Below are 27,216 nucleotides of genomic sequence, written 5' to 3' on the forward strand. Positions count from 1 at the left end.
TTAAAATGTAAGGAATGCTAAATCGTGCAAAAAGACTACTTGAAATTTTTATTGTACCCGTTGAAGTTATTTCACTCACGATGAAAGCTTCACACCATTTTGAAAAAGCATCTGTTACCACAAAAATATTTTTTTTTAGTGGGCCTATATAATCTATATAGATTCTTTCCCAACAATTATTTGGGTATTTCCAATTTATCAATTTGGCTCTAGGGGGATTATGTCTTGAACATAAAAACATAAACACGATTTGCAATTTTTTACCGTTTTTTCAATATCGATATTTAGTCCTGGCCACCAAACATAGTTTCGTGCCAGACTCTTCATTTTGACCATTCCTAAATGTGATCTACGAATTTCGGCCAAAACTTTTCCTTGTATATCTTTTGATATTACAATTCTGTACCCGAACAAAACACAATCATTTACTATTGAAAAACAAATTTTATTGGTGAGGTATGGTCTCATTTCAGAATCTACCTTTTTTGCCCAACCTGTTTTTATGTAATCTGACACTGTTCATATTTTCTCTTTTCTAATGTGAAACCGACCTCTGCAAACTTTTTCATAACTGATTTTACTCTAAGTATGTGTTCCTCTTTGGTGGCTCCGGTAATGAGCACATCATCAAGAAATGAAGCAACACCCTCAATACACTCTAACAAACGTGACATAATTTTTTGAAATTTTACGGGACCTGAATGTATACCGTATGATAACCTGTTATAACAAGAAAGACCTTTAGATGTTGTTATTGTTGTTAAAATGCGAGATTTTGAGTCTAATTTTATCTGTTGATATGCATTTGATGAATCTAGTTTTGTAAAATGAGTCCCCCCCTGTAATTTAGCAAATAACTCCTCTATAGTAAAACCAATAATGATTGAGAGTAAAGCGCGTTGTCATATCTAAATTTTACGTTACCAGTTTATAGCAGAATCAAAATATAGTAAGCAGTAGAGTTGAAGGTTGTGGCAAATTATAGATAATACACAATACTAGTACGATTAAAAGGTATTATTTATGACAAAAATCAGTAATGAGCTTGTAATGAGTAATACTTATACATTTCCTGATTACTGATCAGTTAAAGTTCATTATTTTCTGTATAGTGTTAGATATTTATTACAACTAGTGGCAACGCTGTACGCAACGATATTTCTGTCTTTGTCACTTTACCGTAACTTCCATCTCATCGTTGCAGTCCTCACTAATGTACTTGCAGCCATGAGCGTATCATTGGTTTGTGAATAATACAGCGTGAATTGTACGTTTTACAGTTAAGTTAGTCAGCAATCGACGTGTTGTGATAACAATTGATGAAAATAATAGTGCTAATAAGTGTTTAAGCGGTATATAATTATATTTCTACACCGTTCTCAAACTACTCAAAAAATGGTCGAACGTCGAAAAAGGTAAAATGGTCGGAGTCTAGGTCAGTAATAGAAAAACAAATTGTACTGCGAGTATTTCACTGTCTTGAAAGAGATCATCAGCCACCAAAAGATGACTTTGTGCATATGTGCTGTAATTCTACGTGTGTACCTTCGAATAACCAACCGGGCATTTCTACATCATTAAGTTCCACAATTACAAAAGATAAATTAGTTTATATGTGCTGTGATTATACCGGTTTACCAAAATCATCTATTTACAAAATACTAAGAGAAGCAGAAATTCATGGGGACGTACAAACGCCAAAAACTAGTAGCGGACGAAAAAAAATCACAGTTGATGAAGAAGCCAAAACCAGTATACGCAGAACTATTCACAGTTTCTTTTTCAGAAATGAGCTGCCCACACTACAAACAGTTCTGGAGGCACTTAGCGATCATGAATTGGTCCCAAAAATGGGTAAAGAAACTTTTAGGAAAGTTGACAGGAAAAGCATTCTCATTGAACGTCAAGAAATAATAGCATGGAGAAGAAACTATCTGAGAAAAATTGACGAATTTCGGAAGCTCAAAAAAAAATTGTACTTCATGGACGAGACATGGGTTAACCAAGGACATACGGTCAAAAAAGTATGGCAAATATAACAAGTGCACGACAAGCCTTTATTGAAGGTTTGTCAGTTGGGTTAAAACAGCCATCTGGAAAAGGTAGTCGTCTGATAGTTAAGCATATAGGAAGCGACAGTGGATTTTTACCAAATGGTGAATTAATATTTAAATCTAAGAAAACAGGCGACTATCATGAAGAGATGAATGCGGAGGTGTTTGAAAAATGGTTTGAAGGCATCATTCAACTTGTGGAACCTGGGTCTGTCATCGTCATGGACAATGCCCCATACCATAGTCGACATTTAGAACCATTACCGAAACAATCATGGAAAAAAGCAGCAAATCAAGAATGGTTAATTAATAAGAACATCCAATATAACAATGATAGTTTAAAGGCAGAACTACTTCAGCTAACAAAATTACACACAGACAAATATAAAAAATTCGCAGTGGATGAAATGGCGTTGAGTCGTGGAATTACAGTTTTAAGGTTACCACCATACCACTGCGAATTAAACCCAATAGAATTAATCTGGGCGCAAGTAAAAGGATATGTGGCACAAGAAAACAGAACATTTAAATTAGTGGACGTGCAACATCATCTACAAGAAGCTATTCGAACTTTTTCTGCAGAAGACTGGAAGAAATGCATGCAGCATGTTTTAAAAGAGGAGCAAAAAATGTGGGACGTAGACAACCGTATTGAACACAATATTGAACCAATCATAATTCACTTTGATGATAGCGGTAGCAACAGTGACGAATCTGAGGTTGATGATTAGACGAAAATTTGTACATTTACATTTATATTATATTCTATTATCAAAAATTTGTATTTTCTAGTACCCCTGACGATGAGTTTAAGTTACTCGAAAGCTTGAGAATAGTTATAAAGAGTTCACTTATCAATTGCTGCAACCCAATAGTGAAAAAAAGTTATATATATATATATATATATATATATATATATATATATATATATATATATATATATATATATACATATATATATACGAATATGAAAGTTATTGAGTGTCTTGATTTAGAAACTGAAGTTAATATCGGACATAACACTCAAGAAAGTGGCAAACCATAGACACGTGTTTCGGGCTTTTGGCCCATCATCAGTATGGTGCAGCCAAGTGTAAGGATGGGCAACACTTGGTTACCAAAAGATAGAAATACAAATGCACGGAGCCACCAACAGGAGCCAACCGCACATTTGTGGTTTCAGTTGATAGATCTTGTGTTTACGAGAAAACTATCAAAATCACCACGAGTTACACCTCTCGAAGCGAAGCAGTAACTCGTCTTGATAATGCCATCTGAGATGATGGCGAAACGTCGACTATCGAATAGTACACAACGGATGAACACCCGGAAAAACAACACATCATATATATATATATATATATATATATATATATATATATATATATATATATATATATATATTGTGTTTTATATTAATATTGTTAATTTATTTGGTACCTACTATAATTACCACGATTACTACTCCGTTTTCATAAGGCCCACCTAATGACTACATCGATTAGGTAAATTACGATATTGCAAAGTGTTAATGAAATAAATAAAAAATGTATATGAATATTTCAACTAATTGTACTAAGAATTTTTCTTTCATTCTTAACCCTCTCAAAAATTAATAAGCACGATTTGCTGTCAACTGGGCTTACTTCTACTCTCAATCATTATTGGTTTTAGTATATACGTGGTAAAGGAAATTTGTCGATTTCTAGATCTGGATTTAATGTTATTTTGTAATCACCGCATAACCTAATGGATCCATTTGGTTTTATTATCGGAACTATTGGTGTTCCATATTCACTTTATTCTACCGGTGATAAAATTTGTGTTTCAACTAGTCTGTCAATTTCAGCCTGAACTTTTTCTTTTAGTGCGAATGGCAGCGTACGTGCTTTGAAAAATTTCGGCTGAGCCCCATTTCTCAAAGTTAAGCTAATACAACCCTTATTGAAACAACCTAGCTCTGAATTCAGAACGGACGGAAATTCTTTTTGAAAATACTCTGCATGATCTGTTTCTAAATTATTAACTGACAATTGAAATTTCCTGAAAATTCTCTACATAACAATGGGGGCCCTCCTTTATCTACAACGTATAAATATAAATTGTCATTCATGTTTTTATAGATAATATTTACAAGTATTTTTCCCAAAGGGTTAATAATTTTTCTATCATAAGATCTTAATACTTAATAAATGTCATTTATAATAACATCTACCACAATAGGTTCAAAATTCTTCAAATTCTGATTGTGATTATACAAATCAAAAACTTCATCTGATGATTTTAAATAATTATTTCTATTATTTCTAAATCCATGTATGCTACTTTTAAACTTAGGACATTTTACTGCAATATGACCCTTAACACCACATTTTCGACAAAAACAATTTCTGTACCTGCATGGTGGTGGATGTACTTTACCACACACTTCACATGATGTTCTTCCTGTTCCTGCTGTCGTCGGGACGGACGTCTTGCCTAAGTTGCTCCTACCTCGCTGCGGAGGACGGCTACTGCTTTCCAACCTCGTTTCTTCTGTTGTACCTGAATACTTCCTACTCCCTAGGTGATAAACTTCCTGCTCTGGGCGGGGTTCACTTTTAGTTACTACCTCTTGACTTCTTTGACTGCAAGCTTCCTAGTTTGAAGCTATTTCGATGGCTTTCTCGAATGTGAAATTTTCACTTTTTTCTTCAAAAAGCTTAACATCCTTTTTGTAATTCACATATGAATCTATCCCGCATAACAACTGAGAGTTCTTCTTTGAAATCGCATTTTCCTGCTAACTGTCTTATTCGTCCTTCCCATTCTGGTACCGTTTCATCTTTATTTTTCGAAGCGGAATAAAATATTTCTCGATCTGGAAAAACTAACTTAGCTGGTGTGAAATGCTTGTCAAATAGCGCTATCAATTTTTTGAATGGTTTCTCTGACGGTTTGTTCGGCAAACATAAACTATTTATTAGCTGAAATGCCGTTTCGTTGCACATATTAAACAATAGCCCACGTTGTCTTTCTTCCTCCTTTATTCCGTTTATTGACAAATATTGTTCTAATCGTCCTTTATAGATTCTCCAATCAGATTCACTTGGATTGAAAACCCTTAAACAGCCCATATACGACATCGCCATTTTTTGTGTAAACAGACGTCTTGTTCAATGAGTTTCTGTTTAACCAATTATGTGATTCCGATCAGTTTATTATTATACACCTCGTCGTCACTGTGGCGTAGGACAGTCAAGGACAGTCGGCTCCTACCAAGCAACGTCTAAATTAGTAGCAAATTACCAAAAACGACTCTTCTCGATAAGAAGACTCAGCAGATTGTCTCTGGTCTGGGTTCCTGGCCATATTAGCCTGGAAAACAATAATGTTGCTGACATCCTTGCGAAGGAAGGTGCTGCAAGCATCTTCATAGGACCAGAACCTGTCATTAGCATCGCTGCGCAAACGCTGGATAGTAAGAAGATTTATTGATTTCTGGCAGAATTTTCCAGGAATACCTCACTCCAAGGCATTTATTTACCCTTCGAAGCTTGATACCAAACAGTTGTTGGACTACAGTAGAGATGAACTACGATGTCTAAAAGGCCTTCTTACAGGTCACTGTCATTTGAATCATCATATAAAGAGTTTCGGACTGTCGGATGATAATGTGTGTCGCCTCTGTTTGGAAAATGTTGAAACAGCAGTGAACATACTTTGTGCCTGCCCCGCTGGGGACCGAATCAGGTTTTCAGAGTTTGGCAGAGCCGTACTCTTACCATCTCACCTGAGAGACCACTCACCATACAAAATCGGCTTCATTAAGAAGCTGGGTTTATTTGGTCGAGTGTGAATAGGTGTGAGCCACAAGAAACCCTTGCAAGTTGCGGTGGAGGGTCGAATATACTCAGTAACTTTAGACCTAACCTAACCTAAAACCGTATATTGTTGAGGAGAGTGGTGTAATCAGTGCTATCTAGGACCTTCTGAATTATTTTTTAGTTTTTAGTACATTATATTCATTATATAAAACCATTTTACATTAATTTTTTTGTTTACTTATTTTATCTGAAATTATCATAATTATGGAAAAATATTGTTGGACTTAATACTGGGATGTATTCATAAACTCACTAAGAGAACAATGAGCTCACTCAGAATCGTTTAAAAACGTACTCCGTGACGTTCAGAAACATTCGAAGTAAACTCTTCTTACTCTGTTGTCAAAAAAAAGTCATATTCTGACAGCTATGTGATCCCTGCATCATGATATTTCATATTATAGAAAGAATGTTACAAAAAAAGCTAGACAATTCAACAACTAAAGATGAATGAGAGATCATTAACCAATCATTCAATAATAAGAGTAATGAGGAAAAATCTATAAAATTAATTGAAATTGATATTCAAAAAATTGAAGATTCTATGAAATTCGGTGAAGGATAAAATAAATACTGCACATACATTAGACAAAAACTTGTTTTAAAAATTTCTCAAACATTTGAAGATTATCCTGAAAAAATATAGTTTCGTCAATGTTTCTTGAACCACCAAGTTTTGAAGAAGTTATGGAGATAATTGAGAAATTGAACTAGAGGAAAGATTTTGGTTTTGACGGTATTGATTTGAAAATTATGAAAGTTTTCAAATCTGAAATTATTCCCATTTCAAATCTATAAATCTTTGAAGACTGCCACAGTACCGGATGAAATGAAAATCACACGAGTAACACCAATTTACGAAAATGGTGATACAGAATCCGATATGAATAAATAATTATAGAATTTCAGATTGTAAGTATGAATACTTAGAAAAAACATTCTACCTATAGTATGGATTTCGTAAATCCAGAAATACTGTGAAAAATTAATGATGCTCAAAAATATATGGTTCTATCATTGGATTGAGTATTCGACACTGATCATTCAATTTTGCTGAAAAAATGAGGTGGTATCGAAATCAGGGATAAAATTCATCGTCGCTTCAAAAGTATTTCATAAAACAGTAAGCAGTTCGTGAATATGGCAAGTAATATCAGTCACTGTAGAAATTTAACACATGGGGTTTATTATTGATCTGACTTTGATTGTGATTATTATTCTGAGTCAAGAACAAATTTCAATGAGTTTCAGTTTGATCTATTAATTCCTTGCAAATTGCAAATAAGTTATGGCGGTTCGGTTTTCGTCGATTATAATCGGTTTGAAGTAGTAGGGCATAATATTGACCATTTCAATGCGATGTTAAACGAATCCCATCCATAGTTGGTGTGCGAATTGATGAGTCTCGAATTTTCATTTTTTTCAATGCCTGAATATTTTCTGTATGATTTTTTATCTCCTGATATCGACAGAAATATGTTAGTTTTGCATTAATTCTGTTCCAGTGTGGTGAGGTGGATATTGTTCTTTTCCACAGTATAATATCTTTTTTTCGTGTAGTGTTCAGCGTTCGAAGGCGGCTAGACATTCGATCGTCTTATCAAATTAAATTTAAAACATTTACTTTCTTTGAGATAGTTTCGCTTCCTAAAAATACTCGATTTTGAAGAGTTTTGTCACAGCATCCAGCATTATGGCCGAAAATATTCAATTTGTTCCTTATGATTTCAGTTGTAGGAATCTCATTGCTTTTGTTACAGTCGTATATTTTTTGTAAATGACAATATTAGGTACAGTGGAGACGGGAATTTGGTCAAATCTGATGTTGCTTGTAATAGTTTGTTTCCCTCGAAATCAAACTTGACATGTAGATTCTTATATACATTCAAACATACTCTCTGTGATTCAATATTCAAATGCATCCGAATCGTATTCACTGATATCTCTTTTTCGCATTGTTCACCATCGCTATTGGAATCACTACAGTGGAACAAGTTTGCATTGTTATCCAAGGACAAGCTTTCTAAGGACGTCACATTTTAAACAGGCAACAAAAATTTTAAGTAATTGCAACTGCACCAATATCGAATTTCAACACTCAAATCGCGATCAGTTCCTGAACTGTACACGACGCCGATAACCAAGGCCGCATTCCTCGATTTCTATTCGTCACCGTAACCTGACTTCATATTCAATTTTATGACTCTTCAACCAATCATAAAACTCGGTTAGTAAAAATTATCCAATACGAACCGCCAAGTCTACAGTTCACGAGGACTAGTTTGCTGCCGTTTCTTTTCTATGTATTGGTTTTTTTTAGCCTTTAAGAGTGCACAATATCGTTCACTTCGACTATACCAGTTTCGTTTCTGATATGGTGGTGGACAGACGTGTCGATAGCGACCGTCCACAAAGAAGATACGTGGACGCCATTGTTGGAGATGGAACTCAATTCGTGTTGTGAAAGTCCGCCGTTTTATAACGTGTCAGCATCAATGGTAAATTAAAAATAGAGTTAATAAAAATTGTATTTTAAAATGAATAGTACTCTCATTCACGCCGGTTAGAGGCCGAGGTGGACCGGATGTCCACGTGGGAGTAGTATCGCAACAATTAAAACGTTTATGAAAAAGATGATAGTTTTATATGTATTGTATATGTCCGCCGTTTGAAGACGAGTCTACAAGAAAGTACAATTTGGGAAGAATAAAAAAGAGGTGCAGTATTGCGTAAAGCAAGACCTTTGTACCCCCTCAAATAGGCATAGCTTACTGCGCCTGAATGGAAGCAATCGCCAATAATAGAGAGAGAGAGTGAGTAAAGGTACCAATTTTATCCACAGTTCTATTCGATTGCCCATTGGTTCATAACACCTTTCCTTGACGTATGGTCATGCGCTGGAGTTCGTATTATTCCTTTTCAATATAATAATCCTACGGTTTCCATGTTGAGGTTGCTACGTGAAGGTTCTAAGAAGACCCGCCTGGAAATTTATCCATGGAAACATCTCTTTGAGGATTAATTCCGAGGGTCTTCACTGAGTGAAAACAGTGCCTAGTTTTGCTTGTTCGGCTATAGGATTTGATGTTCAATTGGCCATCTTGGGAAAACATCAATTTTCCCCGACTTTTAAGCATCGCCATTTTGAACCTTCAGCTTATGTACTTTTCCTTTCACTTATAGGACCTGTTGTCGTTTCATAATTTTCTTCACTTTGTAATCACCATACTATAGGTATACTGGAAGAATTGAAGACATTGCCCAAAAGATTGTGAAATAATTTTCCAATTGGGATTTTTGGAAAATCCTTTCGAAATTCAAAGGTAGGTTTCATTATGATGTTTCTTCCTGTATATATCATAATAAACGTACACTTGTTTGACTTTCCCGAGCTTGTGGTAAATTCCTATGTTTTACTCTCTACTTTTCCATGTGAGAATAATCACAAGGATTATAATTTTTTTATGAATCGGAAACAATTTATTCGGATTAAAAGCAATTTTCAAGGTAAGTTTGGTTATTTGGTTGATATTTCAATTATTATTTATTTTAGAATGGGGAATATTTCCTCTCAGAGAGAATTCCGTTAAGATATTTAAAATATAATATGAAATGAAATATCAACATTTCTTCAGGGATACGGTAGTTGATTTTTAATTATGACCTTTGATTACTAGGTGGTACTATAATTAACATGGTGTGTTGCAAGTATGAAAATATATTTTCATAGGGATCGGTTCTACAAAAAAATCAAAATGTTCAAGATTTCGCCAATTGGATGCCGACATATACTTAAAAAGAGTTGGAAAGGGATTCTTTGAAGTTTGAAGTACGGTAGTACATCGCACTCCATCTACTTTAAAAGTACTTCAATAACAATTGGAAAGGTACTGTCTATTAATTTAACGAAAATCGTGTTCAAAGTCCATCCCCTTCAATTTTTATAGCAGCTTTAACGTTTCCGTCTTCGTTCGTAAATAATAATTTCATTGTACTAAAGGGTTACGGTAGTAGAAAATCTGTGTCATGGAGGTCGCCATATTTTTTTACAAATGGCATCTATGTAAAATAGCATGGTGGTCTTCGTGATGTTCTCCTACCGTTCCTCTTGAATACTTCACTACAATGTAATATTATAACAAAAACCTCAGCCTCAGCAACGGGTGGCTGGGTTTGCTAGTTTTTAGTATAATTTTATCACCTGCCGATGAACTCGAAGATAAATAAATTAATTGAACTAAACTGAATAGTGTTTTCATACTTTGTCGCTACCATGTTTTGCGTGATAATTAGTAAAATATCATCCTCTTTTGAACAAATCTATGGGGAGTTTTCTGAAGATGATAATTAATACCCAAATTATGTTTTTCAGGAATTTTACAACAAACATCACAATTTTCTCCTCGACACCTCCAAAATCCAACAAACTTACGATGATTGCATGGAAGAAGTGTTGAACAAATTCAACACTGTGAAATTTCAGTATTATTCGTGCAGACAAGAACACATGCCCATTTTCTTGACGATGTTAAATAACTTCAAGAAGTTCAAACATCAATATATTCGTGATTTTCGAAACAAGTTCTATAGACTTAGTATTTCAAGATGTACACTCATCAGTAAAAAAATATTTTCGCGGCTCAATGAAGATAAGGAAAACGTACGAAGAACATTTTACCAAATCTTCAACAAATTGAAGGCACTATATGGGCATCCAAGAAACAGAGATTTGTTGGAAGATCTTCGTGGCGAATTTAATACTATGATCAACGAAAATGAAGAGATATTTCAAAAAATCCCGCATCCGCTCATAGTGAGTACTTATAACATAGCGAGTATTATCTATAGAACTGGGGTATAAAAAACGTATGATAATGGCCACCGTTCAAAGCTATTTTCCCAAAATGTATGTTCAACAATATCGCCCATCGATCTGCTAGTATGCTAGTGTGCTAGATAACTCGATGTGTAGTAGTGTGGTTTGTTTCTCGTAGATGTCTATATATAGCTGATTTTTATCTGATAATAAATGCTCACGGTATCTTATGTTGAAATTTCTGCCTGTCTGGCAGATTGCTGAGCAGTCCAACTCATTGTCTTTTCCCTGTTTTTCCTAAATACCTAATAATAATTCACGATCTTCGTTTCGGCGTGATCGTTCTTCATCTCTTCCACGTTCATCTTCACCATTTCGGCGTAATCGTTCTTCCTCTCTCCTTCGTTCATCTTTCTCTCTTCTGCGTTTTTCATTATCCGCCATGCTTGCTTTCAAAGCCTCAAACATTTCCTCGAGTTTTTCCATTCCGTCGTAATCGACACCCCTTGTTTTCACCATAAAATAGAAAAATTTCAGTCAATTATTTCACTTCCGACACCAAATGTTACGTTTTTTACCGTAGGTTGACCAATTATTGACTATACCGAGCAATAATCAAACTTAACTTTATTTCACTTCAAATACAACAAACACTTCAACTAAAACTTCAACTATCATTCGAATGTCTATCGCCTTAGTAGATCGCTTCGCGTACCGCACTGTAACTTCCACTTGACTGTGTCGATATGATCGTGGCTAGCGTTTATATGTTGTAATCGAATGCGGTAGAAAAGTCGCCAGAATTCCATCGAAGTCAGTAGCATTATTCTCGATACATCTAGAGCGGCAGCAAACATCGCTCTTAGCTACGTCACAATTGGTTTATGACTACCAGTGCCGGTCGGCGTTATTTTCTTCAGGACATGATTAACAACAATATAATAGTGCATATGCAGATGTATTATCGACTATGAAAAGTTAGTTTTATTGTCCAGTTAAATTTTGACCACTATAGACTAGGTCCTAGTCTTAGTCAATTTTCGACAAACTCATCACACTGAACTTGGGACTTCAGGGATCAAACACAACAGCCTTCAGAGCCAGTAAGAAATAAACTCCTTAAAGAGAAAGTTGGTCCTGTTTTCTTCACAAATACAGGAGGGGAATTTATCTGCATTTCCCACACTATCATCATTTTTTGATGAAAATGAAATATATATATATATATATATATATATATATATATATATATATATATATATATATATATATATATATATACAGTGTGACCCATTTAAAATGGAAGCACCCCTGTAGAATGTGCATTTTTCAATCAATCTCAATTTTTTTTTATTGAAATATTAAGCATGAAAAACTGTATCTTGACACTAACTTTCACAATTTTAGTTTCATTTCCAAGGCACTCTATGGTTTTTTTTGTTTGTCAAAAACGGCAAAAGTTTATTAGGCAATTTTTGTTTTCAAATTTGACTACACCACTGGATTTGTAGTCGTTATAAATCAAAACTGTCAAATTTTCATTAAAAAATATTTGTTAACAACGAAGTTACAACAACTTCAATTTTGGAAACAAAGTATTTGTTTGTAATTTTTATTCAGATTATAGACATATTTGAGATCTGACAACACTGTCATCACCAAGTAGAACACCAGTGAATTTGTACAGTGAAAATCCGAAGTCAACAGCTCAATGCGTTCTACAGTTATAACTCCTGAAAATATGGTAATGTGAGAGATTTGTGGTGCAAGCGTTTTGTAATAAAAATCTGACTACGCCACTGGATTTGTGGATGATATTCCCTTAAAATCATTCATTTGAGTGTAGGTTACGAGAAGTGAAAATTAAAATAAAAATTGAATAATTGAATAACAGAAAATTAAAAGTTCATTTTCAAGTTACGCAGTAGTAGGCCAAGTTCAGAATCTCATGTCATGGGATCTCCCAATTGCGCTTTTACCAAATCTTGATAGAATCTTGAAGTATTAATGGTCATACTTGTAAGCTTTTTGGAAGTTTCCCAATAATAAATAATAGTACTTTTGTAACAGCGCACCTGGAAAATCACATTTTATGAGATTCTGAACTTACTCTACCTTCTTTTATAGCTGATGAAAACAAAATGTATACAAACAAGTTTCAAAGTATTTATTCAACAATTAATTGCCATTAAGAAAAAACTGATACATACTAAAATAAACATTGATTTAAAACTAAACATTCAAATTTTTCTGGCTTCTACCAAACCTCCATTAAGTTCAATACATTTATCGTATCTCTTCCGAATATTGTTTACACTATTTCTTATTTGTTGAACTGTAATTTCGGCACAAGCTTGTCGTATCCTTTGCATGAGTTCAGCTCGATTCGTTGGTCTTGTTCTGTATACTTTTTGTGTCAGAATACCCCACAGAAAAAAGTATAATATTGTTAGATCAGGCGATCTAGGTGGCCATTCAATTAAGTCACTACCTCGTCCTATCCAATGATTTGGAAACTGGTTATTTAGCCACTCTTTAACAATCCTCGAATTGTGCACGGAACAGCCGTCGAGCTGAAAATATAAATTTACTTGTTCCACAAGAGGCATTTCATCTATTTCGTCCGATAATTGGTTATTTAGAAATTCCAAAAAATTTTGCCCGTTTATGTTTCCATCAAAAAAATATGGACCTATTATTCTATTTTGTACTATACCACACCAAACGTTAACTTTTTCGGAATATTGACTTTTACAATTTATGATCCAGTGCGGATTTTCCGTAGCCCAATACCGAGCATTTTGCGATGAAACTACCCCATTGGTGCTGAAAGAAGCTTCATCACTAAACATTATGCAGTTTAAAAAATTTCTTGTATTCAGGTACTCGCCTTGTGCCCACAAACAAAATTCCATACGTTTCACTTCATCACCTGCCTTTAAAGAATGAAGAAATTTAGGTTTAAATGCTCTCATTTTGTTTTGTTTAAGACATCGTCGAATAGTCTCTCTCGGTAAGTTTAAATCCAAACTGGCGACTCGTAAACTTCTGTTTGGGTGGTTTCTAAAATAATCTAAAACAGCACCTTCGTTTAAATTTCTTCTTCGGTGATTATTTTTTAAAATATGTTTGCTGACTGCACCGGTTTCTTTAAATGTTTTGTTAATTTTACTGACGGTGCTTCTGTCAATGGGAAGTCGATTTGGATGTCTGTGATTAAATATCCTAGCTGCTTCTCTTTCACTATGATAATTGTCCCCAGAAATTCTCACAATTTCAATTCTTTCTTCTAATGATAATTGCAAAGCCATTATTAAATGCACGTAACTAACAACTATTATTTTATTTATGATTAACTGTCAAAATCACAGCCTACTGTTGATTTATTATAAAACCTTTGCATAATGAGTTCAGCTTCCTCAAATTATTGATATCTCCTCTAAAAGATTGTTTTAGCTGAGTTATGAAGAATTTACAGGGAACAATTTTTGTCCTGCTCTCTGTTTTATTATTGAATAAATGATTTCCATGCTTTAAATCAATTTGATTTTAGCGGCTATGCGGAAGAATGTACTAAGTACTGCATAACTTGAAAATGAATTTTTAATTTTCTGTTATTCTAGAATACACTTCTCGTAACCTACACTCAAATGAATGATTTTAAGGGAATAATATCCACAAATCCAGTGGCGTAGTCAGATTTTCATTACAAAACGCTTGCACCACAAATCTCTCACATTACCATATTTTCAGGAGTTATAACTGTAGAACGCATTGAGCTGTTGACTTCGGATTTTCACTGTACAAATTCACTGGTGTTCTACTTGGTGATGACAGTGTTGTCAGATCTCAAATATGTCTATAATCTGAATAAAAATTACAAACAAATACTTTGTTTCCAAAATTGAAGTTGTTGTAACTTCGTTGTTAACAAATATTTTTCAATGAAAATTTGACAGTTTTGATTTATAACGACTACGAATCCAGTGGTGCAGTCAAATTTGAAAACAAAAATTGCCTAATAAACTTTTGCCGTTTTTGACAAACAAAAAAAACCATAGAGTACCTTGGAAATGAAACTAAAATTGTGAAAGTTACTGTCAAGATACAGTTTTTCATGCTTGATATTTCAATTAAAAAAAATTGAGATTGATTGAAAAATGCACATTCTACAGGGGTGGTTCCATTTTAAATGGGTCACACTGTATATATATATATATATATATATATATATATATATATATATATATATATATGGGAATGATCAAAGAGTACTTATCTATTTATATATATATATATATATATATATATATATATATATATATATATATATATATATATATATATATATATATATATATATATGTGTGGTTGCAGGTATTATTATTCACTTGGAACGCCTATAGACTGTGAAAGTACATTCTGTATGAATCATCATGTTTTTGCTGAGTTTGTACAATTTTTTTATTTGTATGTTTTTAGACCCATGGGTAATAAATAAAACTTGCAAAATAATACGATTTTAATCTACTTATTCCTCCTTCATTACAAGCATGTTATAAATAAACAAGTATCTAACCATTGAACATGTTTTCTCAGGAATTTAATTCAAAAAGCCTTCGAAAACTTTTAGAAAAGTAAATTCCTAAAAAAGTCAAATTGATTTTGTCTGTATAGTAGGTACCACCAGTATTTGGAAAAAATGATATCTTCATCTTTTTAGCTTTTCCTTCGTAAATAATGTGAAAAAATGATAACTCAATCAGAGAATTGAAATATTGATCGTGAAATATATTTTCATTATAAGAATTTGAATTTATTATTTGAATTTATGATATGAATTTTCAGATATTTGTATAACCAAATATGACAATATAATTTCAATAATTTCATTACGGTTGTAATGTGATATCATCAGCAAAAAAAAAATCATAGTTTTCCAAAGAATGAATGAAGTGGAATACCAAGTTTCATATCACTTAATGGTGAGAATGTATCATTGTGACGTATAACTTGTGACCTGTCACATAATTATTAATTATTATACTTCACAATATATTACGATCTGAAAATGAGAAGAATGACTCTCACATGTTTTTTTATTACTGATTTGGTGATTTTTTTCAATAACTTATGAAATTTCAACTACTTACTAGTGAATAAAATATGATTTCAATATAACTTTTGATTTTTGTGAACGTCAAAGAGATACCTTTTCGAACTTGCAGTATTCATTGTAATGATTTATTCTAAATTCTTCATATCCCAGGAATTCCTAGAAAAAGTACACGAAGAAGAATCGAAAAAGTTCAAAATTGTTGACACAATGTTGAGATCCTTATACAAAGATGAAAGACTTGAACTTCTGGTGGAAGAAATAAAAACACAGCTAGATACAAATTGTCACTCAGTCAAATATACAATAACTGATGAGCAATCGGAGGAGTCAGGAATCAATGAAAAAAGTAAGTGAAAGACATTTATACCAATTTCGGTATCTTAATAAAAATACTAATTGAAATGATGTTACTAAAATTGAAAATAAAAAAAACAGAGCATTGTTCTCCCCAGTTGGGGCATTCACTTTCTAGCTGCAAAGAAACCTAAAAATCACTACTGTTTTCGCTAAGTTTGATATTATTTGAAATCTGTAGCTATTTTATCGAGTCAGGTATTGTGGAAAAACACCAGAAGAATCACTTTCAAAATCGTATCAAAATATTTATTGTTTTCTAATATAACATATATTATCTGTATTTATGTTCATGTTGATAATCATATTCAAGCATATATAATAATAATAATAATTCGTCTTTATTATTTCCATGTATGTGTGTGTATATGTACGTATATTTATATTTTTTCATTCAAGTTTCAGTTCTGATTTGGAATCGGACTAATAGTGCCTTTCTAAATCCTACCAACTGCTTCAATTGAGGTTTTTTATCAAATATTCATGTTTTTTGAAAACTAATCATTGATACAATTTGATAAACTGAATAATTACAAATTTTATATGATGTTAGACTATTCTTGACTTTACAAAGGAACTACTAGTCTACTTTCCTCTATTTATTTTATTTTTGTATGTAACTCGTGACCGTCAACAATTTCAATAAAAAAATCATTGATATACCATGTAACAACCTCTCTATAAATAGTAAAAACATTAGATCTGTAGACATTTTCAGAGTACCTATTAAAATATTTCCCTTCAAGGAAGTGTTCTACTATGTCCAAGAATATTTTAATGACGATTTACTGTTTTTACTTTCAGATAAGTAATTCATATTCAGTTATTGTTGGTGTCTCAATAGATATATGTCTTTACGTATCTATGTATGCATGTGTGTATATATGTATGTATATATGTAAGTTGTATTTTTTTCCTTGAAATTTTAAGAAATCTCTTTCATAAACAAACAAGTATATATAGAGTTTTAAAGTTGTACATAAAATATTTGAGTAATTTTTGTATTTATTTCAGGTGCGAGCAAACTTATACTTGATTATTTGAGTAATGGTCTTCTTCGTCCACCTGATTCAACTGATATGAAATCGCCCACCGTTCATTCAGTGTCTACAGAAGGGACGTATGATATCCCAGAAGAATATTTGAATGAGTTGGAAAGAACTATATCAAAAAGTAAGGAAAGTATTACAGAGTTTGTTGAAACGCAGTTAATGAAATATGAAGAAGATTTGAAAGAAATTTGGAATAGTGAGTTGAATTTCATTCTGGACTTATACAATGTCAAATACGATGAGAAGAATATATTTTGAACTAAAACACAAATTTGAATTAATTATTCTGATCTTTTATCAAATTCAAACTTTCATATAGACGTCTATGAAATAAAAATTGTTACAGTATTTACCTAGTATAAGGAAATACATAATGAGACTCTCAAAGATACAAATTGTTGGAATACTTCAAGAATATGGTGGTCCAGATTCTGTGTGAACAATAATGTTTCCAGATTTAAACTGTATTTTTGTACTTGTTCATGGTGCTGTAAAAAATGTCAATAAAATGGGAGTAAATCAACAGTTGATCATGGCGAAAAGAAGACTTAATTTATTGTCTGTGAGATTATGAATTCGATATTTGAAATTAGGACCGATTTTTTCAACGATAAAATTACTCCATCATTAAATCAGGATATACAGAAGTGGACCCAAGTCAAGCCTTTTAAATGAAACCCTGTATATTTTTTTCAGACCATTCGATAGAATATGAATTATATTTTCACGAAGTGGCCGTTTCTGTTCAATGGCATGCGTGCCATTTTTTCAAATTAATTAGGACGTCTGTTTGGCGTCATTTAAGAAACTATTATCAACAAACTTGATAACGTGAGAAACAACAGTGTAATAAATTTTTTAGAAAAAATTTGAAAATTCTGATTTTTCACCAATTCATAGTTTTTTCATTAAGGAATATAGAAATTCTAAGCCTGCCCTATTTCATTACAAATTAATAACTACTCAACAAATGATGCTTTTTAATTTTTTTTCATTTCAACAATAATTACATCGAAGGATTAATAAAAAATGAAAATATTTCATTCAGATGTTCTACCTGCTATCGTTCTGTTCTTTAGCGCTTCAAAAGTTAGTGATGGATTTGTGCTGATCATGTGCTGCTACACATTGTCAATTCCGAATAATTAAGCTTCGAAAATATTTGGAAGAAAGAGAACTTACAATGGCAACTACACAAAATTGTTTTCAAAAGACTGGCTCATTGACGTTTTGTTCTTACCTTTATCGGTTTTCAGTTCTATAGTGGAACTTGGTGTTGAACATGAAAAATGTTGTACAAAGAATGCTTTCCAGTTTGTGAAATTTACTCTTCCAGTTTTTGCAATTGGTATCTGACAGAAACACTTCTCCCAGACTGGAACAAAAACAATGTTTCGCTAACAAAGAAAACATCATCAGGATATGATATGAAGTGAGTAATACATTTAAATTGACCTTATTTATATGCATCATTGCCTCAGGTAATGAGGGTCATCAAAGGGAGGTTCATTGAATCCATAATGTATATGCTATTGTTATGTACCTAATATTAACCTAGTTTCTGTTTCCAATTATCACATCAGTGAATGAAAACAGCGCGCTGTTTGGAATGGTATTTTAATCTGATTCCACATTTTTTGATTATTAAACTTTCGTAGGTGTCATGAAAACCTGTGCCAGGTCCCGTTCCCACATGTGGTTCATTATCGGAATTTGGACGACCGGTATAAAATCGGCCGTTCAAAATCGGTGTGTGTGCAATTAGCGTTCCGTAATAATTATAAAGATTAAACAGGTGAATATTAAGTACATAACAGTTAGTCGGTAACATATAAATTAAGAGTTAAGATATTACAAATTAGGACAATACTAGGATTTCATTTAATGAACCTCATTTGATTACTCTCATTACGTGAGGTGATGATGCATATTCATAACCTTATTTAGATGTAATATTTTTTATCAGTTTATATCCTTTTCTGATGATGGTGACTTGTGACCAAAACACGTGTCAAAAAGCAGTGTTTTTATTATGGTGTGGGAAAAGTTTTTACTTTATTCTCGAATCTTGGTGTTTTACACATGTATCTAACAAACCAATGTCAGTAACTTTTAAAGATTTCATTAGTTCCAGATGACAAAAGTTTGTATTTTTGTTTGTGGGTAGGAAGTATGCTTTTGGTTGGTAATAGGAGACTTCAAGGTGAGCCCAAATTTTGGTGAATTCAACTGTGGCGTCACAAAATGTTCGATATTGGAACATATTGTGACGCGACGATAAATTTTCCGATTTGGAATTAGTGATATCCTCAATTGATCTTTGTTTTGTGTTTGCTATACTTACATCGGTGTCTTTTTAACAACACCATACCACTTTATCTTGAAATGTCGGTTTCGGAATAAGTTAGTAAAAAAATATTTCTGAACCTTGCAATTCAACCATTCACCACCAAATCTGAAGGCCATCAGTAACCTTAGGTACATATTTCAGCAGTTTCTTTTTCAGAGAAATTGATTCGTCATGTCGCAATATTTCTCTTTCATAACCTAATGCTGTAACTGAAGCTAGTAGTCGCAAGTGCTGAATGTTCGAAGAAAAACATTTCAGCGGAGTTCGGTCTTCTAGTTTAGTGAATGGATTTTGTATTTCTTCTTCGCAAAACACCGCTTGCTTCGATTGTTTTTTTTTTGTAGTTTGAAGTAGCGCCCAAATCGGAAGTATAATTGACACGACGTTTATGGTTTAGTAGAATAATATCTCCATTTGGCTAGTCACATTCAATAGAACGAATTACAAATCATCATCAATTACTTCAAGTTTGCTTTATCTATATTTTGATTTATTCTCTTATGCAAAAAAGTGTTTTGATAGAACACGTTATCTTGCCTTCATCGTTATAAATCAGTGAATTGTCAACGTAAAAATTTCGTTTTTCGACTGCTAGAGGATTTCGATGATCTGAGTAAACTTGATTTACGTTTGCCATTGTCTGTAAAATTTGAAGGAATCCTCAATAAAACCAGTATCGTACAAAAATTAGTAAAGTCGCTGAGGACACTTCATATATTCCAATTGGAAACTCAAATATGACCCAGATACCAGAAAATATAATACTTGAGGATGTGTATAGACTACTTATGATTATCAATGATGAAAGCGATAAAACTCAGGAGAGGCTCACTGAAATAAAAAAAATGTCTTCCACTAATGAACGATTTTGTCACTTAGAAACTGAAAACTCGCAATTGAAGTATCAGGTGATTCAACTGTACAATAAAATGAGAAGAAACGAAACAACATAATTGTCTTCGGCCTTCAATCTGATAACATTACTCAATATCCGACAGAACTCAGCGAACCTCTAGAAACCTCACTGGATTTCCAGGACATCAACAATAATTTTTATTTTCCCAACATAAACAACAAAAAACATTTCAAAAGTTGAATTCTTGTCCTACTGGAAGAACTTATGATGCACTTTTTGGAACCTTTGTTGTAGTAATGAATATTACTAGAGTTTTTTCTCTCATGAAAATAGTTCTCACGGTAGTGAACCAGATGATGAATTTTTCTCATTTCTTCCTAAAAGTTAAATGAATACTCAAAATAATTTTCGATTTATAAGAACATCTAAACAAGAAATCTAAAGCAAATGAACTTTAAACGTTCAAGCCAGTCTCGATATACCTACACGGTAGGTTTAATGGACTGACGCCTATCAGATAACAACTACTCCCCTGGCTAATACCACGAAGGGCGTTGGATTTTATCCGACAGGCGTCAGTGCAGGAATCTTCACAGAAAATGTCCTGCATATGCAATTGGCAATACAACTGAAAGAGTCGACCTTCTATGCTTGAAGACTGGCAGTAAACAAATCTAAAGCAAATGAACTTTAAAAGTTCAAGTCAGTCTCGATATACCTTCACAGTAGGTTTAATGGACTGACGCCTATCAGAAAACAACTACTCCCCTGGCTAATACCACGAAGGGCATAGCCCACTGACTAATAAGAAAGTTTTTCTTCCTTATTCAGAGAAATCGGGCAAATTACGGATATACAGTTGGTTAGTACCTCGTCCACTAGATGGAGTGACATTTTGTGATGTTCGCTCCAATTTCGGAAGAGGAATGAAATACTCTGAAAGAATTCCGATTTTCAATTATGGAATATCATTGACTTTAGGTCGATGATGGTCACTATCTTACACTGATGAATGGCTAATAAGCCCGAAACCGGTCTGCAAGTGTGCCCGTTCCAGAATTGAAGGTCGACTCTTTCAGTTGTATTGCCAATTGCATATACAGGATATTTTCTGTGAAGATTCCTGCACTGACGCCTGTCGGATATAATCCAACGCCCTTCGTGGTATTAGCCAGGGGAGTAGTTGTTTTCTGATAGGCGTCAGTCCATTAAACCTACTGTGTAGGTATATCAAAACTGGCTTGAACGTTTGAAGTTCATTTGCTTTAGATTTGTTTACGGCCAGTTTTCAAGCATAGCCCTTTGACTTATAAGAAAGTTTCTTATTCAGAGGAATCGGGCAAATAACGGATATGCAGTTGGTTAGTACCTCGTCCACTAGATGGAGTGACATTTTGTGATGTTCGCTTCAACTTCGGAAGAGGAATGAAATACTCTGAAAGAATTCCGATTTTCAATTGTGGAACATCATTGACTTTAGGTCGATGATGGTCACTATTTTGCACTGATGAGTGGCTAATAAGCCCGAAACCGGTCTGCAAGTGTGCCCGTTTCAGAATTGAAGGTCGACTCTTTCAGTTGTATTGCCAATTGCATATGCAGGACATTTTCTGTGATGATTCCTGCACTGACGCCTGTCAGATATAATCCAACGCCTTTCGTGGTATAAGCCAGGGGAGTAGTTGTTTTCTGATAGGCGTCAGTCCATTAAACCTACTGTGTAGGTATATCGAGACTGGCTTGAAGTTCATTTGCTTTAGATTTGTTTACTGCCAGTCTTCAAGCAGAGCCCACTGACTAATAAGAAAAATCTGAACAAGAGATCTGCGAATTCATGCTTTCAGTTAAATCTAATGCTGCTGGTTCTGATGGCAGTAGCATTACGATGCTACTTCATTCCAGTCATTTTAAATTACAGTTCAAAGAGCACATATTTAATACCTGTATTAATTTTAGTGTATTCACTACAACATGGAAACAATCTCATTTTCTGTAAAGTAAAGTAAAGTCAACGATCCCCAGAATTTTAGTGACCTCCGCCCTAACAGCATTTTGTGTGCCATATCTAAAACTCTGGAAAATATCGTCAATAAACAAAGTCGTGAGTTCCTCGAGGAATATAAAATACTGCCATCGTCCCAATCAGGTTTAAGGCCAGGCCATAGTTGCAGGAATGCGCTTTTAAAAGTCGTAGATGATATTCACAAATCGATCGACAGCAATGAACTTTCTATTCTCATATTAATAGACTATTTCAAAGCTTTTGATAAAATATGTCATCAGCTTTTAGTTGGTCCTGCATTATTCGTGATATATACGTCATAATTTCCCAAATGTCTTCAGTATACTCAAATTCACAGTTACGCAGATGACACTCAAATCTATATGCAATTTCCAGAAAGTTCACTGGCAAAAGCATGCCAACAAATCAAGCGATGCCTCAATTCATTTTATTAACCACCTCTGAAAAATACTGTCTAACAATCAATCCTTCTAAAATTTTTGCCATGCTATTTGGGAGGGCAGCAATGAGAAAAAGATGTCAAAATCAAATTTCGATTCTTTTTGATAATGTTAATTTTAGTCTGTCTGAGCGCACTGAAAATCTTGGTCTCTTTCTCTTGTTTCTCAGATTTTTACCTCATATTTCGCTAAATATAAAGCGGGGATATTGCAACTTGAAAACTAATAAATTACTCTGTGATGCCAAGCAAATTACGCGGATACTGTGTATGGCCCAAGTTTGTTATAGTCTGGTAAGAGAAGACTACAAACTTCAAAGAATTTTTGTTGAAGACTTATCACTGGAACAAAATGGCGACAACCTGTTTCTCATCATTTAAGTAGTCTAGGATGGCTGAATATTGAGACCCGAAGGGTATTCCACTCTGGCATTTTGTTTCATAATGTAATCTCCACGAAAGTACCAAAGTATTTCTATGAGGAGATCAGCTTGCGCACCAATATTCATCAACTGAACTTGAGATTCAAACATAATTCAGCCACTCCATCCTATAAAACTTAATTGTTTCGATACTCCTTTTCATATAACATATATCGGCTGTATAATCGACTTCTTAATTCATTAAAGTCACTGTCGCTTGCAAAATTCAGAAAAGAGCTGAAAAAGCATTTACTTGCAAATGAATTTCTTCTACAAAATTGATGTCTAGCTCTGATTAATGATTCACTTATATATGTATATATATATATATATATATATATATATATATATATATATATATATATATATATATATATATATATATATATATATATACAGTGTGACCCATTTAAAATGGAACCACCCCTGTAGAATGTGCATTTTTCAATCAATCTCATTTTTTTTTTATTGAAATATTAAGCATGAAAAACTGTATCTTGACACTAACTTTCACAATTTTAGTTTCATTTCCAAGGCACTCTATGGTTTTTTTGTTTGTCAAAAACGGCAAAAGTTTATTAGGCAATTTTTGTTTTCAAATTTGACTACACCACTGGATTCGTAGTCGTTATAAATCAAAACTGTCAAATTTTCATTAAAAAATATTTGTTAACAACGAAGTTACAACAACTTCAATTTTGGAAACAAAGTATTTGTTTGTAATTTTTATTCAGATTATAGACATATTTGAGATCTGACAACACTGTCATCACCAAGTAGAACACCAGTGAATTTGTACAGTGAAAATCCGAAGTCAACAGCTCAATGCGTTCTACAGTTATAACTCCTGAAAATATGGTAATGTGAGAGATTTGTGGTGCAAGCGTTTTGTAATAAAAATCTGACTACGCCACTGGATTTGTGGATAATATTCCCTTAAAATCATTCATTTGAGTGTAGGTTACGAGAAGTGTATTCTAGAATAACAGAAAATTAAAAATTCATTTTCAAGTTATGCAGTACTTAGTACATTCTTCCGCATAGCCGCTAAAATCAAATTGATTTAAAGCATGGAAATCATTTATTCAATAATAAAACAGAGAGCAGGACAAAAATTGTTCCCTGTAAATTCTTCATAACTCAGCTAAAACAATCTTTTAGAGGAGATATCAATAATTTGAGGAAGCTGAACTCATTATGCAAAGGTTTTATAATAAATCAACAGTAGGCTGTGATTTTGACAGTTAATCATAAATAAAATAATAGTTGTTAGTTACGTGCATTTAATAATGGCTTTGCAATTATCATTAGAAGAAAGAATTGAAATTGTGAGAATTTCTGGGGACAATTATCATAGTGAAAGAGAAGCAGCTAGGATATTTAATCACAGACATCCAAATCGACTTCCCATTGACAGAAGCACTGTCAGTAAAATTAACAAAACATTTAAAGAAACCGGTGCAGTCAGCAAACATATTTTAAAAAATAATCACCGAAGAAGAAATTTAAACGAAGGTGCTGTTTTAGATTATTTTAGAAACCACCCAAACAGAAGTTTACGAGTCGCCAGTTTGGATTTAAACTTACCGAGAGAGACTATTCGACGATGTCTTAAACAAAACAAAATGAGAGCATTTAAACCTAAATTTTTTCACTCTTTAAAGGCAGGTGATGAAGTGAAACGTATGGAATTTTGTTTGTGGGCACAAGGCGAGTACCTGAATACAAGAAATTTTTTTAAACTGCATAATGTTTAGTGATGAAGCTTCTTTCAGCACCAATGGGGTAGTTTCATCGCAAAATGCTCGGTATTGGGCTACGGAAAATCCGCACTGGATCATAAATTGTAAAAGTCAATATTCCGAAAAAGTTAACGTTTGGTGTGGTATAGTACAAAATAGAATAATAGGTCCATATTTTTTTGATGGAAACATAAACGGGCAAAATTTTTTGGAATTTCTAAATAACCAATTATCGGACGAAATAGATGAAATGCCTCTTGCGGAACAAGTAAATTTATATTTTCAGCTCGACGGCTGTTCCGTGCACAATTCGAGGATTGTTAAAGAGTGGCTAAATAACCAGTTTCCAAATCATTGGATAGGACGAGGTAGTGACTTAATTGAATGGCCACCTAGATCGCCTGATCTAACAATATTAGACTTTTTTCTGTGGGGTATTCTGACACAAAAAGTATACAGAACAAGACCAACGAATCGAGCTGAACTCATGCAAAGGATACGACAAGCTTGTGCCGAAATTACAGTTCAACAAATAAGAAATAGTGTAAACAATATTCGGAAGAGATACGATAAATGTATTGAACTTAATGGAGGTTTGGTAGAAGCCACAAAAATTTGAATGTTTAGTTTTAAATCAATGTTTATTTTAGTATCAGTTTTTTCTTAATGGCAATTAATTGTTGAATAAATACTTTGAAACTTGTTTGTATACATTTTGTTTTCATCAGCTATAGAAGAAGGTAGAGTAAGTTCAGAATCTCATAAAATGTGATTTTCCAGGTGCGCTGTTACAAAAGTACTATTATTTATTATTGGGAAACTTCCAAAAAGCTTACAAGTATGACCATTAATACTTCAAGATTCTATCAAGATTTGGTAAAAGCGCAATTGGGAGATCCCATGACATGAGATTCTGAACTTGGTCTACTACTGCGTAACTTGAAAATGAACTTTTAATTTTCTGTTATTCAATTATTCAATTTTTATTTTAATTTTCACTTCTCGTAACCTACACTCAAATGAATGATTTTAAGGGAATATTATCCACAAATCTAGTGGCGTAGTCAGATTTTTATTACAAAACGCTTGCACCACAAATCTCTCACATTACCATATTTTCAGGAGTTATAACTGTAGAACGCATTGAGCTGTTGACTTCGGATTTTCACTGTACAAATTCACTGGTGTTCTACTTGGTGATGACAGTGTTGTCAGATCTCAAATATGTCTATAATCTGAATAAAAATTACAAACAAATACTTTGTTTCCAAAATTAAAGTTGTTGTAACTTCGTTGTTAACAAATATTTTTTAATGAAAATTTGACAGTTTTGATTTATAACGACTACGAATCCAGTGGTGTAGTCAAATCTGAAAACAAAAATTGCCTAATAAACTTTTGCCGTTTTTGACAAACAAAAAAAACCATAGAGTGCCTTGGAAATGAAACTAAAATTGTGAAAGTTAGTGTCAAGATACAGTTTTTCATGCTTAATATTTCAATAAAAAAAAATTGAGATTGATTGAAAAATGCACATTCTACAGGGGTGGTTCCATTTTAAATGGGTCACACTGTATATATATATATATATATATATATATATATATATATATATATATATATATATATATATATATATATATATATATATATATATATATATATATATATATATGTGTGTACATATATATTTATATATTTATTTCTGATGGTAAAATGATTAGTTGAAACTTTTCCGTTTCTTTATTATTCGTTCATTGAACGAACTAAGAGAAGGTGAACCTGAATTCTGCCATTTGACAAAAATGTAGTCTTTATTATTCATACCTACTACATCTTGTACTACATTTTGTCTTGTCAATAAAATCAATTATTATTATATGATTTGAAACTTTTGATGAAATTGTTACCATTAGCGGTAACAGCAAACTAACCACGAATATTTTAATTTTTTTACTGAGGTCTTCAGTCTCTTTGTGGAACACAATACGATGGGGGACTATTCATATTTCGAGAACCAGAAACAAAACATCAATTGAGCGTATGGAGAGACAGGCTAGATGGACTGTATATAAACCTGTGCACATTGCCAATTGCACAAATTAATTTAATGCAGAGTGCAA

General features: G+C 33.1%; 2 protein-coding genes across 6 annotated transcripts in view; both read left to right on the forward strand.

Annotated features, from left to right (window-relative positions):
- The window catches only part of LOC111514063 (uncharacterized), a 75,350-nt gene extending 57,818 nt beyond the window's left edge, over positions 1-17,532 (forward strand). For 4 of the 5 annotated variants that reach the window (XM_074177851.1, XM_074177854.1, XM_074177852.1 and 1 more), the window contains 3 exons: positions 10,293-10,733; positions 16,006-16,201; positions 17,224-17,532. In XM_074177851.1, the coding sequence (XP_074033952.1) occupies positions 10,293-10,733; positions 16,006-16,201; positions 17,224-17,519 (933 nt within the window). In that variant the 3' untranslated portion in view covers positions 17,520-17,532. The remainder of the gene's footprint in view (positions 1-10,292; positions 10,734-16,005; positions 16,202-17,223) is intronic. The other variant, XM_074177855.1, reaches the window with a different exon arrangement.
- A 1,792-nt stretch (positions 17,533-19,324) lies between these two features.
- Positions 19,325-27,216, forward strand: part of LOC111512815 (uncharacterized) — a 38,124-nt gene continuing 30,232 nt past the window's right edge. The window contains exon 1 of the mRNA XM_074177859.1: positions 19,325-19,464. The gene's annotated coding sequence lies outside the window, so the exon portion shown is untranslated. The remainder of the gene's footprint in view (positions 19,465-27,216) is intronic.

This window comes from Leptinotarsa decemlineata, unplaced genomic scaffold (genome assembly GCF_025532065.1).
Source record: "Leptinotarsa decemlineata unplaced genomic scaffold, Ldec_3_MD MMD2_tig00003308_RagTag_RagTag, whole genome shotgun sequence".
NCBI classification, from domain to species: domain Eukaryota; kingdom Metazoa; phylum Arthropoda; class Insecta; order Coleoptera; family Chrysomelidae; genus Leptinotarsa; species Leptinotarsa decemlineata.